At 38.6% G+C, this 15,982-nt stretch overlaps 1 protein-coding gene across 2 annotated transcripts in view; it reads right to left on the bottom strand.

Annotated features, from left to right (window-relative positions):
* The window catches only part of LOC128664041 (LON peptidase N-terminal domain and RING finger protein 1), a 127,173-nt gene that overhangs the window by 16,165 nt on the left and 95,026 nt on the right, over positions 1-15,982 (bottom strand). For both annotated transcript variants that reach the window (XM_053718696.1, XM_053718695.1), the window contains exon 9: positions 5,811-5,969. In XM_053718696.1, coding sequence (XP_053574671.1) covers positions 5,811-5,969 — 159 coding nt within the window. The remainder of the gene's footprint in view (positions 1-5,810; positions 5,970-15,982) is intronic.

A 15,982-nucleotide genomic window follows, 5' to 3' on the forward strand; every position in this document is an offset into this window, starting at 1 on the left:
TTAAATATTTGATACTTTCTTTTTTATTTTGTGTAAATTAGTGTTTATTTTTTTGGTAATTTAGTTAATTGTATTTAATTAATGTAATTTATTTAATTGTAGTGTAATGTTAGGTGTTAGTGTAAGACAGGTTATGTTTTATTTTACAGGTAAGTTTGTATTTATTTTAACTAGGTAGTTAGTAAATAGTTAATAACTATTTAGTAACTATTCTACCTAGTTAAAATAAATACAAACTTAGCTGTAATAGGAATTATTTAGGTATTAATTGTAATTTTTATTTAGATTTATTTTAATTATGTTAAAGTTAGTGGGTATTAGGGTTAGACTTAGGGTTAGGTTTAGGGGTTAATAACTTTAGTATAGTGGCGGCGACGTTGTGGGCGGAGCTTTACACTCCTTTATTGCAGGTGTTAGGCTTTCTTTTAGCCGGCTCTCCCCATTGATGTCTATGGGAAAATCGTGCACGAGCACATAAAACCAGCTCAAAGTAGCGCTGGTATTTGGGTGCGGTATGGAGCTCAATGGAGCACAACGCTGCCATATTGCCTGCTAACACCGGGTTTTTGCAAACCTGTAATAGCAGTGCTATAGGGAGGTGAGTGGTGGAAATAACTTGCAAGTTAGCACAGAGCCGCTCATAATGCAAAACTCGTAATCTAGCCAAATATGTGTACATCAGAAATTCAGAATGAAAATATAATTAGTGATTATTTCCAGGAAATTTTCCCTATATGATGTGAATCATAAAAATATACAATACATTCAGAATATATTTTTTAAGGTTATAATTACTGATTTATTAAAAAATACCTGCATTTTTATTATATTGATGGTTAAAAGATGCTCAGTTATTGTAATAATTCGACATTATACTATAAACAAACATTTGGTGTCAGCATCTACTGAAAATACTTTCACTGTCTATATTTATTGTTTAAACAAGAACTCCTATGTACATTTAAAGGGACTATATAAAGTAATATAAAATTGTTTTTCCCTTAATGTTTTTCCAATTACTTTTTTACCAGCTGCAGAGTATAAAATTTATGAGATTTGCTTTTTAAGGTTTATTTGTGTATGTGAATTAGCTGATTTTGTGTTTTGAAATCACGTTTTGAAGTCACAGCCTTATAAAATGGGTTGAGCTTGTAGGTCTAATCAGATCTCATTATTTTATCACATTGTGTACATATACCTGCTTCTTTATCTTATATCTGTCCATAAACCATTCACCAATACTTGTAGAGAAAATGGAAAATTAACATTTTATTACCCCACTGTGAGTGTAATTTCTTCTACTGGCTGTGTTTACACAGTTTGGCCTTAAGGCCAAAAACTTTCAGGATGGGTGGGGATACCACAGGCTAAATCAACTATTTCAAATGCCAATATAAGGGTAATGGAAATAATTGTAAACAATTTAATACACTACTGCAGGTAAAGTGGATAATTGGAAACAAATTAAAGAGGAGACATTTTTTGAGTAAACTGTCTCTTTAACTTCATGATCAGAACTATCTGAAAGCCCCTTAGAGCCATTCTCAGAACACATTAATAAGTTGATAGGGGGTATTAACTATGCACATGCTAGACTGTATGTGTCATCAATGGACTGTAGAGCACATCTAGAAACAGATCATGTAGCTTATTAGTGAGAACTTCCTGTGCATACGCTTGACTAACACTCAACTGCAAGCTTTGTGTATATAAATTAATCATCTTCCCCATAAGGCTCTGTGAGTGTGCGTGAGGAAAGAGATCTCTGTATCAAATTAAAGGAATATAAAACCAAAACATTTTCTTTAATCTTTCAGACATGGCACACAATTTTTTTTAAAATAGTTTTCAACTTTTTTACATTTCCAATTCGTTCAACTCGTTCTCATGATATTCTTTGTAGAAGAGCATACCTAGGTAGGTAGTGTGCACGTGGCAAGATCACTACATGGCAGCAAGCAATTGTTTACCATTGTTAAATGTATTTTTGCAAAACTTCTACCATATAGTACTCCAGATGTCTGTATGCTTATAAGCCTACCTACCTGCTTTTTAACAAAGAATGCAAAGAAATTAAGTAATTTTGATAACAGAAGTGAATTGGGAACTTTTTTATGATTGTATTCTCTTTCTGAATTAGAAAAGAAACATTTCGGGTTTCATGTCCCTTTAACATAGAAGTATACTTTTTTGCTATAGATATACAGCTAGATTACGAGTTTTGCGGTATGAGTGAAATAGCAGCGTTAAGGCTCTTTTTCACTACCGCTGGTATTACGAGTCTTGCAGGTTTAGCTGCACTGCACACTTTTATGGCCGTAACATAACTACCGCAGCTTTCCAAAAGTCCTTTTTCAATAGGACTTCCATAGCGCCGATATTACAAGTTTGCCTGGGAGGCCAAAAAGTGAGCGGTACACCCTATACCGTCAAGATTCGTACCGCCACCTGAAAGTCAGTAGTTATGAGTTTTATGCTACAACGCCGTAACATAACACTCATAACTAAAGTGCTAAAAAGTACACTAACACCCATAAACTACCTATTAACCCCTAAACCGAGGCCCTCCCACATCGCAAATAATAAAATAAAATTATTAACCCCTAATCTGCCACTCCGGACATCGCCGCCAAAATAAAAAACATATTAACCCCTAAACCGCCGTACTCCTGCATCCCAAACACTAGTTAAATATTATTAACCCCTAATCTGCTGTCCCTTACATCGCCGCAAGCTACATTACTGTTATTAACCCCTAATCTGCTGCCCCCAAAATCGTTGCCACTATACTAAAGTTATTAACCCCTAAACCTAACCCTAAGTCTAACCCTAACACCCCTAACTTTAATGTAATTAAAATAATTATAAATAAAACCTACTATTAATAACTAAATAATTCCTATTTAAAACTAAATACTTACCTATAAAATAAATCCTAAGATAGATACAATATAACTAATAGTTACATTGTAGCTATTTTAGGATTTATTTTTATTTCACAGGCAAGTTTGTATTCATTTTAACTAGGTAGAATAGTTATTAAATAGTTATTAACTATTTAATAACAACCTAGCTAAAATAAATACAAATTTACCTGTAAAATAAAACCTAACCTGTCTTACACTAACACCTAACCTTACACTACAATTAAATAAAAAAAACACTAAATCACACAAAAATAAAAAACTAATTATCAAATATTTAAACTAATTACACCTAATCTAATAGCCCTATCAAAATAAAAAAAAAAACTAGCCTACAATAAACTACCAATGGCCCTTAAAAGGACCTTTTGCGGGGCATTGCCCCAAAGAAATCAGCTCTTTTACCTGTAAAAAAAAAAATACAAACAACCCCCCAACAGTAAAACCCACCACCCACACAACCAAACCCCCAAATAAAAACCTATCTAAATAAACTAAGCTCCCCATTGCCCTTAAAATGGCATTTGGATGGGCATTTAGCTCTTTTTCCGCCCAAACAATAAGCTAAAAATAAAACCCATACAATAAACCCTTTAAAAAAAAACTTACACTAACCCCCGAAGATCCACTTACAGTTTTTGAAGACCCGACATCCATCCTCAACGAAGCCAGGAGAAGTCTTCATCCAAGCGGGACGAATTCTTCATCCAAGCCGGCAGAGGTCTTCATCCAGGCGGCATCTTCTATCTTCATCCATCTTGCGCGGAGCGGCTCCATCTTCAAGACATCTGGCATGGAGCATCCTCTTCTTCCGACGGCTCTTCTCAAATGAAGGTTCCTTTAAGTGGCGTCATCCAAGATGGCGACCCTTGAATTCCGATTGACTGTTCCAATCAGCCAATAGAATGCGAGCTCAATCCTATTGGCTGATTGGATCAGCCAATAGGATTGAAGCTCAATCTTATTAGCTGATTGCATCAGCCAATAGGATTTTTTCACCTTTAATTCCGATTGGCTGATAGAATTCTATCAGCCAATCGAAATTCAAGGGACGCCATCTTGGATGACGCCACTTAAAGGAACCTTCATTCAAGAAGAGCCGTCGGAAGAAGAGGATGCTCCACGCCGGATGTCTTGAAGATGGGGCCACTCCGCGCCGGATGGATGAAGATAGAAGATGCCATCTGGATGAAGACTTCTGCCGGCTTGGATGAAGACTTCGGCCCGCTTGGATGAAGACTTCGGCCCGCTTGGATGAAGACTTCGGCCCGCTTGGATGAGGACTTCTGCTGCTTCGTTGAGGATGGATGTCAAAAATCGCAAGTGGATCTTTGGGGGTTAGTGTTAGGTTTTTTTAAGGGTTTATTGGATGGGTTTTATTTTTAGCTTAGGGTTTGGGCAAAGAAAGTGCTAAATGCCCTTTTAAGGGCAATGCCCATCCAAATGCCTTTTTCAGGGCAATGGGGAGCTTAGGTTTTTATTTGGGGGGTTTGGTTGTGTGGGTGGTGGGTTTTACTGTTGGGGGGGTGTTTGTATTTTTTTTTTACAGGTAAAAGAGATGATTTCTTTGGGGCAATGCCCCGCAAGAGGCCCTTTTGTAGTTTATTGTAGGCTATGTTTGTTTTTTGTTTTTAGGGGGGCTTTTCTATTTTGATAGGGCTATTAGATTAGGTGTAATTAGTTTAAATATTTGATCATTTCTTTTTTATTTTGTGTAATTTAGTGTTTGGTGTTTTTTGTAATTTATTTAATTGTATTTAATAAATGTAATTGATTTAATTGTAGTGTAAGGTTAGGTTTTAGTGTAACTCAGGTTAGGTTTTATTTTACAGGTAAATTTGTATTTATTTTAGCTAGGTAGCTAGTAAATAGTTAATAACTATTTACTTACTAGTCTACCTAGTTAAAATAAATACAAACTTGCCTGTGAAATAAAAATAAAACCTAAGATAGCTACAATGTAACTATTAGTTATATTGTAGCTAGCTTAGGGTTTATTTTACAGTTAAGTATTTAGTTTAACAAATTTATTAATAGTTGGTTTTATTTAGATTTATTTTAATTACATTAAAGTTAGTGGGTGTTAGGGTTAGACTTAGGGTTAGGGGTTAATAACTTTAGTATAGTGGCGGCGAGGTTGGGGGTGGCAGATTAGGGGTTAATAACTGTAATGTAGGTGTCGGCGATGTCGGGCGGCAGATTAGGGATTAATAAGTGTAATGTAGGTGTCTGCGATGTCGGAGGCAGCAGGGGGTGTTTAGACTCAGGGTTTATGTTAGGGTGTTAGGTGTAAACATAACTTTTTCTTTCTCCATAGGCATCAATGGGGCTGCGTTACGGAGCTTTACGTTCCTTTATTACAGGTGTTAGGCTTTTTTTCAGCCGGCTCTCCCCATTGATGTCTATGGGGAAATCATTCACGAGCACGTAAAACCAGCTCAAAGCATCGCTGGTATTGGATTGCGGTATGGAGCTCAATTTTGCTCTACACTCACTTATTGCCTGCTAACGCCGGGTGTATGCAAACCTGTAATAGCAGCCCTAGAGGGAGGTGAGCGGTGGCAGTAACTTGCAAGTTAGTACCGAGCAGCTTTTACCGCAAAACTCGTAATCTAGCCGATAGTTAACATTTAACAAATGGTGTTATTTACAGTAGTGTGTTTATGTAAAAACGTCTAGATACAATTACATGTATTATACTACAAGAATCTGATATTTCCCTGTTGGACATAGCTCTCATATTGCGAGCAAGTGATTTACAAGTGTTATATCAGAATGAACAGTTGGATGTAATAAAAGCAGTGAGATGTTGGAAGCGGTCATAAGCTAACACTGAGGATGTTGGAATAAAACAGGAAAGGATAAGCATATAGCTCAGTATATTACCTCTTCCCACTCTCATACAGACACATGCCAAAGCTCTTGGTCCCTGTCTCCAGGCAGCGACGCATCATGAGGCGGTAACGTGGTTCAAAGACATGAAGAGGGCATGGAACGCCAGGGAATGCCATAGTGCAAACAAAGATTGGAACGTTGCTGACCAAACTGCAGGTTTATACAAATATATCATATGTAATTAAGCAACACAAATTCTATCATCTATAAATCACATGTTCTGTCTGAATCAAGAAAGACAAAATTTGATTTGCAGCATTTTAAATTACAGGTTACAGAATTTGCATTTTTCGGTCTCTAAAGAAAATTGTGCTTGTCCCAATATTTCCCTAATCGAAAGCAAGAGGTGTTTAACAATTCTTTAATAAATTAACATATAGTTTTGCAAAGCAAATTGCAATCATGAGTATTTAAAACAATTAGAAAGAAATTACTCATTCAAAGAGGGGACAAAAATTTGACAAACAATGATTTAAATATTTTATGATATACAATTTAGCTCCACTGCTTGCTTGTACCTTTAGTTTCCATACAGGAGTCCAACACATTAAAAACAAAATGTATACTTACCAGATAAATGCCTTTCTTTCCTGGCAGGGAGAGTCCACGACTTCATTCCTTACTGTTGGGAAATACAACACCTGGCCACCAGGAGGAGGCAAAGACACCCCAGCCAAAGGCTTAAATATCACTCCCACTTCCCCTATCCCCCCAGTCATTCGGCCGAGGGAATGAGGAAAAGTAGGAGAAACATCAGGGTTTAAAGGTGCCAAAAGAAAAACAAAAAAGGGAGCTGCCCAAACAAAGAATAACTAATGGGCAGGGTCATGGACTCTCCCTGCCAGGAAAGAAAGGAATTTATCTGGTAGGCATTAATTTTTTTTTCTTTCCATAAGGCAGGGAGAATCCACAACTTCATTCCTTACTGTTGGGAAAACAATACCCAAGCTCCAGAGGACACTGAAGGAATAACGGGAGGAAACAAAAAAGAGGCGGAAGGTAGAACTTCAAGGCACGAACCATCTAGATTAAGAAGCAAACATTAATTTGCTGAAGAAGGATTGAGACACAAGGAAGGAACAACAATCTATGATTAATGTTGCGATCTGACACCACCTTAGGAAGGAAACCTAATTTAGTACGTAAAACCGCCTTATCGGCATGGAAAACAAGGTAAGGGGGGGGTGTCACATTGCAAGGCAGAAATCTCAGAGACTCTGCGAGCAGAGGCAATAGCCAATAGAAACAAAACCTTCCAAGAGAACAGTTTAATGTCAACATTATGCATGGGCTCAAACGGGGCATGCTGCACCATACGAAGAACAAGATTGAGACTCCATGGCAGAGCCGTCTTTCTAATCACAGGTCTGATCCTAGTCAGAGCATTTACGAAGTACTGCATATCCAGAAGCTCAGCTAATCTCTTCTGCAGCAACACCGACGGGGCCGATATATGTCCCTTCAAGGGAACTAGCAGATAGACCCTTTTCAAGTCCATCCTGGAGAAAAGATAAAATTCTGGCAACTTTAACCTTATGCCAAGAAAAATGACACTCCTCTTACCAGTGCAGGTAAGTCAGCCCCACCTTATGGTAGATGTGTCAAGTAACTGGCTTACAAGTCGATGACACTCTCAGAAAAACCTCTCCTGGCAAAGACTAAGCATTTAATCTCCACGCAGTCAGCCTCAGAGAATCTAGATTTGATGAAGGAAGGGACCCTGTATCAGCAGGTCCCTGCAACAAGGTAACCTCCATGGAGGAGATGAGGACATCCCCACCAGATCCGCGAACCAAGTCCTTCACAGCCAGGATGGAGCAATTAGAATCACTGATGCTTGCTCCTGTTTGATGCGGGCCACCACACGAGGGAGAAGAGGTAATGGAGGAAAGAGATATACGAGTCTGAATCTCCAAGGAACTGCTAGGGCATCTATTATAACAGCTTGAGTATCCCGTGCTCTCGACCTGTACTTGGGTAGTTTGGCATTCAGACTGGAGGCCATGAGGTCTATCTCCAGCATCTCTCATCGGCTGCATATCTCTGCAAAGACTTCTGGGTGGAGAGACCATTTCCCCTGGGGAAAGGATTGCCTGGTGAGGAAGTCCGCTTTCCAGTTGTCCACACCCGGAATGTGGATTGATGACAGAGTACAGTTGTGGGCCTCCGCCCATTCTAGGATTTGAGATACTTCTCTCATTGCTAAGGAACTTCTCGTTCCTCCCTGATGGTTGATGTAGGCTACCAAAGTTATATTGTCTGATTGGAATCTGATAAACTGGGACAAACCAAGAAGGGGCCAAGCCTTCAGAGCACTGAAGATTGCTGGGAGCTCCAAGATATTGATCAGAAGAGTGGACTCCTCCTGAGTCCACAGCCCCTGTGCCTTCCTGGCACCCCAAACGGCTCCCCAGTAATAGACTAGCGTCCGTAGTCACAATCTCTCAGGATGGTCTCAAGAAGCACATGCCTTGGGACAGGTGCTCTTGACAGAGCCACCAAGAGAGTGAGTCTTTTGACAGGCTGTCCAGAACTATCTGTTGTGACAGATTGGAATAGTTGCCGTTCTATTGTTTTAGCATTCATAACTGTAAAGGTCTGAGATGGAATCTGGCAAAGGAAATGATGTCCATACAAGACACCATGAGTCCAATCACCTCCATACAATGGGCCAAAGAAGGCTTCAAGGAGGTCTGGAGGGCAAGACATGCTGTTGTTAGCTTTCAACGTCTCTGATCTGTTAGAAAGATCTTCATGGACACATAGTCTATAACTGTGCCCAGGAAGTTCACTCTGGTATTTGGAGTAAGCAAACTTGTTCCAGGACTGAGCAGACTTCCAAGTGCTCTTGGGCTGCTCAGGTTTGAATGAAGATTGAGATCGTTGGGATTTTTCCTGAACAAAAGGAGTGAAAATTAGACTGCCGTCTCTTAGGTCTGTTCTTCTTATCTTGAGGTAGGAAGGCACCTTTCTCTCCTGTAACTGTAGAGATGATGGAGTCTAGACCTGGTCCAAATAAAATCTTCCCCTTGAAAGGAAGAGAAAGGAGTCTGGATTTAGAAGTCATATCCGCAGACCAAGATTTAAACCAGAGAGCCCTGCGCGGTAGGACTGCAAAACCTGAAGCCTTAGCATTCAGGTGAATAATCTGCATATTCACATCACAGATGAAAGAATTAGCTACTCTTAAAGCTTTAATTATCTCCTGAATATCCTCGAGGGGAGATTCTACCTCAATAAGTTCTGACAGGGAGTCGCACCAGTAGGTGGCAGCCCCGGCCACTGTGTTCACTGCTGCCGCCGGTTGAAATTAAAAACCTGCGTGTTGGAACATTCTCCTTAGGAAAGTTTCCAACTTCTTATCCATAGGTTCTCTAAAGGAAGAGCTATCCTCAAGAGGGATAGTAGTACGCTTAGATAGCGTTGAAATGGCACCATCCACTTAAGGGATGGAGCCCCACAGCTCTAATTGAGAGTCAGGGACCGGGAACAATTTTTTAAAAGTAGCCGAGGGAGAAAAGGTTGTTCCAATTCTTTAATAATAATGTTCGCCATATTAACTGAGACCGGAAAGGTTTGTGGGACCTGCCTGTCTTTATAAACCCTATCTAACTTAGGGATCTTAGCCTCTGGAACTTCTAGCATAGACAGGACCTCCTATAGTAAAAAACGCAGATGTTCAATTTTAAATCTAAAGGAAGGTTCCTCCACCACAGGAGCTTTAGTAATAGAAGTCACCCACTGATGCCACAGAGTTTAACTCCTCCTTGGATAGCTGGGACATACAACCTTGATCCGATTGCAAATTAGATCAATCTAAAACAGGAGAACTGTGTTTAACCTTTCTCTTAAGTTTCCCAAGAAAAGTAGGGCACTCAGGGCTGTGGACACCACTAATTGTAACTGCGCGGTAAGGTCCGCAGGAAAAAGGCCCCCTCCAGATGGAGAAATAGCTGTGCCGCGGTGAACTGCAGGTGAATCGGTAAGGGTAGAAAGGATAGTAATCTCTCGGTTCACCTGCCCCTTTGTTACGAAACGAGTAAAGAAGACCCAGACTCCACAACAGCAGCCGCTGAGACCGCTCCAATGAGTCTTCTAGGAGTGAGACGAGATGTCATGTAACTGGCAAATGAACCTGCACCATAAATGCTTCAAGCCGGAAAGACTGAGTATTAGAGCAGAAAAGCCGCTACCTACGTCAGAACCAGTACAAAATTGCAGAATGCAACATCAACCATAAAAGTGCCCATAATCTTTCTTCACAGAGTCCCCCTCAAGTGAATTAAGAGCAAAATAAACTCTTGCGCCAAAAACAGATTAACCCCTTCCGTCCCAGAAGGGGATTATCTCAGTATCTGAATGAGCAGAAACCTGTTTCTTCACATACCAATGTGCCTGCCCACTGCTTATAATTAACCCTGAACCCGGGATATTAGTCCCATAAATAAATGCAGAGGGTTTACCTAACCCCTATAGTGCCAACCTCCCAGCCCCAGAAGAAAAAAGACACTTATCTTTACTCCTAGCCGTCTAGCAGGAGGACAGCTCACATAGTGTGAAAAGACGCCAACTCCTTACAGTGGCCTGTGTAAAAAAAGAAAGAACAGGGCAAACCTACTCTGGCTTTCTATACTAGGGCAGCAACATGTTAGGAAAACACAGTAAGGCCCACCTTACAAGTTCCTAACTGCTCTAAATCCACCACTACTCTACTGAAGAGATTGATGTGGACTACAGCTATATCCAAAATTATGATTGTAGCAAAAGAAATTCAATTTTCTTCAGACACCAAAACTTCACCTCCTCCATTGACAGAGGCAAAGAGAATGACTGGGGATTATGGGTAGGGAAATGACATTTAAAAGCTTTGCTGTGGTGCTCTTTGCCTCCTCCTGCTGGCCAGGAGTGATATCCCAACAGTAATTGATGACGCCGTGGACTTAGGAAAGAAATATGTTTTTAAATGTTTTCATCTACTTAACGGCAAAGGGCTCCCAGTGCACCTATATATATGTATACATATATATTTATGTGTCTGTAAATACATAAATACACATATAAATACATATGTACACACACACACACACACACACACACATATATATATATATATATATTCACACACATACACACACATATACATCTATAGACACCTAAGACCTTTTGTGTGCAAATTTTTTTTAATCATTTGTATTAGATAGTGTTATTATGAGTGCAACTATTCTTTGTAATCTTCTTTTGATGTGCTTTGTGACACTTTTATGATTTGTAAAACAGTTAACCAGAGTTCTGAAGTCCCGGTAATCATTCTAGCAAAAAATTACGATTGCGCTCAAGCGATCACATTTACTTTCAACTCGTAATGCGAACGGTAAGCCCAATGGGTGTAACCCTCATGATAAAGCCCTTATTCCTCGGGCACAAAGTTTGTGCTCCATTATTAATCTAGCCCAGAGTGTTTAACAAACAGTCAGCTAGATTACGAGTTTGGCGTTAGAAGCTGTGCGGTGCCAACGAGCAGCTTATGCTCACCACTCACTTACAGACAGCGCTGGTATTACGGGTTTTTACAAACCCGGCATTAACCGTAAAAAAGTGATCCTAGAGCAAAATTTTGCTCCACATCTCACCTCAATAGCAGCGCTGCTTACGTTAGCGGTGAGCTGAATGAACGTACTTGTGCATGATTTCCCCATAGGAATCAATGGGGGAGAGCCGGCTGAAAAAAAACCTAACACCTGCAAAAAAAGCAGCGTTTAGCTCCTAACGCAGCCCCATTGATTCCTATGGGGAAAATACATTTATGCCTACACCTAACACCCTAGCATGAACCCCGAGTCTAAACACCCCTAATCTTACACTTATTAACCCCTAATCTGCCGCCCCCGACATCGCCAACACCTACATTATATTATTAACCCCTAATCTGCCGCTCCGGACACCGTCGCTACCTACATTATAGTTATGAACCCCTAATCTGCTGCCCCCAATGTCCCCGCAACCTACCTACACTTCTTAACCCATAATCTGCCACCCCCAACGTCGCCGCCACTATATTAAAGTTATTAACCCCTAGACCTAAGTCTAACCCTAACACCCCCTAACTTAAATATAATTTAAATAAATCTTAATAAAAATAACTATCATTAACTAAATTATTCCTATTTAAAACGAAATACTTACCTATAAAATAAACCCTAAGATAGCTACAATGTAACTATTAGTAATATTGTAGCTATCTTAGGGTTTATTTTATTTATATTTATTTAAATTATATTTAAGTTAGGGTTAGACTTAGATTTAGGGGTTAACAACTTTAATATAGTGGCGGCGACGTTGGGGGCGGTAGATTAGGGGTTAATAAATGTAGGTAGGTGTCGACGATGTTAGGGACGGCAGATTAGAAGTTAATAAAATTTAACTAGTGTTTGCAAGGCGGTAGTGTGGCGGTTTAGGGGTTAATATATTTATTATAGTGGTGGCAATGTCCGGTTTGGCAGATTAGGGGTTACATTTTTTTTTTAAGTGTTTGCGATGTGGGGGGGGGGGCTCGGTTTAGGGGTTAATAGGTAGTTTATGGGTGTTAGTGTACTTTTTAGCACTTTAGTTAAGAGTTTTATGCTACGGCGTTCTAGTGTAAAACTCTTAACTACTGACTTTAAAATGCGGTACCAGGCTTGACAGGAGAGGGTCTACCACTCACTTTTTGTCAGACTCGTAATACCGGCGCTATGCAAGTCCCATTGAAAAAAGAGGATACGCAATTTATTTAAGTGAATTTGCGGTTTATCCGAGTCTGGCCAAAAAAGTGAGCGGTACACCTGTACCTTCAAGACTCTTAATACCAGCGGGCATTAAAAAGCAGCGTTAAAACCGGCTAATGCTGCTTTTTAAGCCTAACACCAAACTCGTAATCTAGCCGAGTGATAAGTGATTTTGTTAAAAACATACACAGTATTCATTGCCTGAAATCAGCAGAAAATTCTGACACTCTCAGTACATTAATTACTGCTTTGTCGGTATGAGTATGTCCTCTGAGTTTAAGATTCCACCTGCTGAGTATATGTCAGCAAAAAAAATAATAAGACTAAACCCTACAATTAGTGAACTTTGATATACGGTTAAGCTATTGCGATTACGGTAATTATCTGTTTCTATATTTACATCCATACATATTTTCTTGTTTATTTTTTTTTATGAACAATATATCTTCATTAGTGCGATTTGTATTAAATAAACTAAAGGGTTTTATATTCAGATTCATTTTTTAATTTGTATAAACCTTGTTGTATAGAAATAGAAGTCACTGATTATATCTGGGTTTCATTTTATTTTTATAACTGGGTTTCATTTTTAATTTTGTTTAAATGGTTAGTAGAAATAAAATGCATCATTTATATGCAACTTGTGATAGTTTTTTTTTCCTCTGTGTAGCATAAAAATATTTTATAAAAAAAAACAAAAAACATTTTTAATAACAGAATGTAAGTAGTAAACCACACTAAGGAATATATATATACTTGTCATTATGAGATTGCACTCTTAGATCAGTTTTTTGAGCTTCCACCAGATATTAATACTCTCACATATGACTCAGCTCAGTGTTCTTATTTTAAATACTTTATTGTAACATATTCCAGCGTTTCGGCCCCATCTGGGCCTTTGTCAAGGTAACAATACAGATGGGCTAAAACATTGGAATATGTTACAATAAAGTATTTAAAATAAGCACACTGAGCTGAGTCATATGTAAGAGTATATATATATATATATATATTAATAAAAAGAGAGCAGAAACAAATCAGCACTAAGGTGTGTAACCCCAGGATAGGTAATCTACATGTTAAATGTATGAACTGGCAGCCTAATACCTGGAGTAAGGACAGTAGTCAGGTCCCCACCTGACAGTGTCCTATATCCGGTTAAAAAGAAGGAGAACATTTTTATAGACTTTGTACTTACTCGCTTCTACGCCATTTCCTAATGTGGTTGATGGAATCTATTTTTACGATTGTCAAACGAGTGTAACTCTGGGAATTGTACTTTGCCGACACCGGTACTATATGTTTTACTGATACCTCATATTGGATTGAGGTTGCCTCATGTGAGAATCTATTATCAAAGTGTTAAATACAATATTTTGTATATTTGGCATACAGTGTTGCATTATCAGTTTGTTCTTGTTTCTCTCCCTATATCCGGCATCTTGCGCTGCTGAGAGGAATACACTGAGCACATACCGAAAGAGGGAGGAAACCATCTACCATACTGAGGTGGCATTGAAGCGGAGATCTCAATTGCTGCATACGGGACTGGATTCCTTAAAGGGACGCAACACTTACCTCATACGATTGAGTGGGCATTTTTATTTATGTATGGAAATTTCTTTAAATTGACTCTACGTTTAATACATGGTGACTTTTTTCCATATTTGACTCAAATTGGATTTTCTGTCTATCAATTGATTTATCAATTATGTGGATTTGAGAAAGAAAACGCACTTTGAAAAAATACCTTGAAACAAACTGTAAATCTGATTGAACTGCAAAGGACATTGGTGCATGTGCTATTTTCTTTCCTTGATTTTTAGGATATTTTCTGTTAAAAACAGCTACGTGTGGTCTGTCATATGTTTTTTGTCCTTTGTCATATATTTAATCTTCTAACTGAATAGTGCGCCTTGATACCACCCTTTTTATATATATATATATATATATATATATATATATATATATATATATATATATATTTATACATACAAGCAAACAATGAAGGTTTTAAATTCACTGTGATATAGAATTCCCTTCTGGGATAATATATGCATTTTTTGTGGGAGTGCTCACCGGTACACCACCTCTGCCATCTCATATCAGGTAATATTTGTAATCATCATGTAAATACTTAAGTTTTCAGAAGAAGGGGCTGCAAGATCTATCATGCATTGTAAATAACTTTGTCCCTTTGCCTTTTTCAAAGTTACTGAGCACAATACATCAACACACAAACAGTGAAGTCACAGGATTTTCACAAAAAGATGCAAATTTAATTGACATTTCGGGGATGTATTCTCCCCTTTCTTCAGAACAACAATATAGTATACAAAACACCCCTAAATAGTGTAAACAGTTATCCCACAATACCTCAATCCCAAAGAAAAAAGCGCCAAACACACAAACATTATTGCAGCTCAAAATTGTCAAACCAGAAGTGCAATGTCAAAACACTTCCGGTCCAGCGTTACAACCTCCCTACACCAAACAGCATAAATAAATAACAAAGTAAATATAAATAGCTCTAAATGTTCATCACATATGCCTCTACAATAGTATGATGAAATCCTACCTATGCATAGGGCTTAAGAAACGGATCAATATTGTTCTGAAACACAGGAAGTGACAGTCATACTGTGTAACAGGAAGTGGGGCAAAACCTTCCACTATGTGTCCTCCACTCTACATGTATAAACCGGAAGTGGGGCAGTAAAAGGTGTTACACACATAAAAATTCATGCTGAGAGTGAAACTTAGAAAATAGAAAAACGTGTCTAAATGAATGCCTACTCAATCTACAGTGAGGTAACAAACAAAAGTGAGGACAAATGTATATAATAATATCACACAGACAATAGGCAAGCTTTTTTAGGGGTTACCATCCGTTCAGGAGTGAGAGGCAGCAGCCCTCAATTAGGTCAAAGAAGAATCACACACAGAGCCCCCAGGAGGGGCAGATGAATAAAGATAATAATATTGTTATCAATCTAAGCTCATATATATTGACTGATGGAGAGAAATCTCTGTTAAACAGAGGTTTGTCCTTTGTTCCTAGCCGTAATCTTAGTGAGCTTGACTTGATGATTGATATATACAAAATACAAAGGCAATTAAAAATCAAAGAATACTTCCAATCTACTAAAAATTTACAACCACCAGGTTTCAAAATTTACTAAAAAAGATAATCTTTTTGACCCGGTTAATTTTAGTGCAAGTATTAAAACATACACACGTATGGTACAGAGTGATATACTTGATTCCAATATGGATCAAAAATGGAAGGATAATCTGAATAGGAACGAGAGGGAAGCGATCAAAACCCTCAGAAATGACACCATCCTTGTCATCCACCCAGCTGACAAGGGTGGAGCCATTGTCTTATTGGATTATGAG

The sequence above is a fragment of the Bombina bombina genome, chromosome 6 (assembly GCF_027579735.1).
Source record: "Bombina bombina isolate aBomBom1 chromosome 6, aBomBom1.pri, whole genome shotgun sequence".
NCBI lineage: Eukaryota > Metazoa > Chordata > Amphibia > Anura > Bombinatoridae > Bombina > Bombina bombina.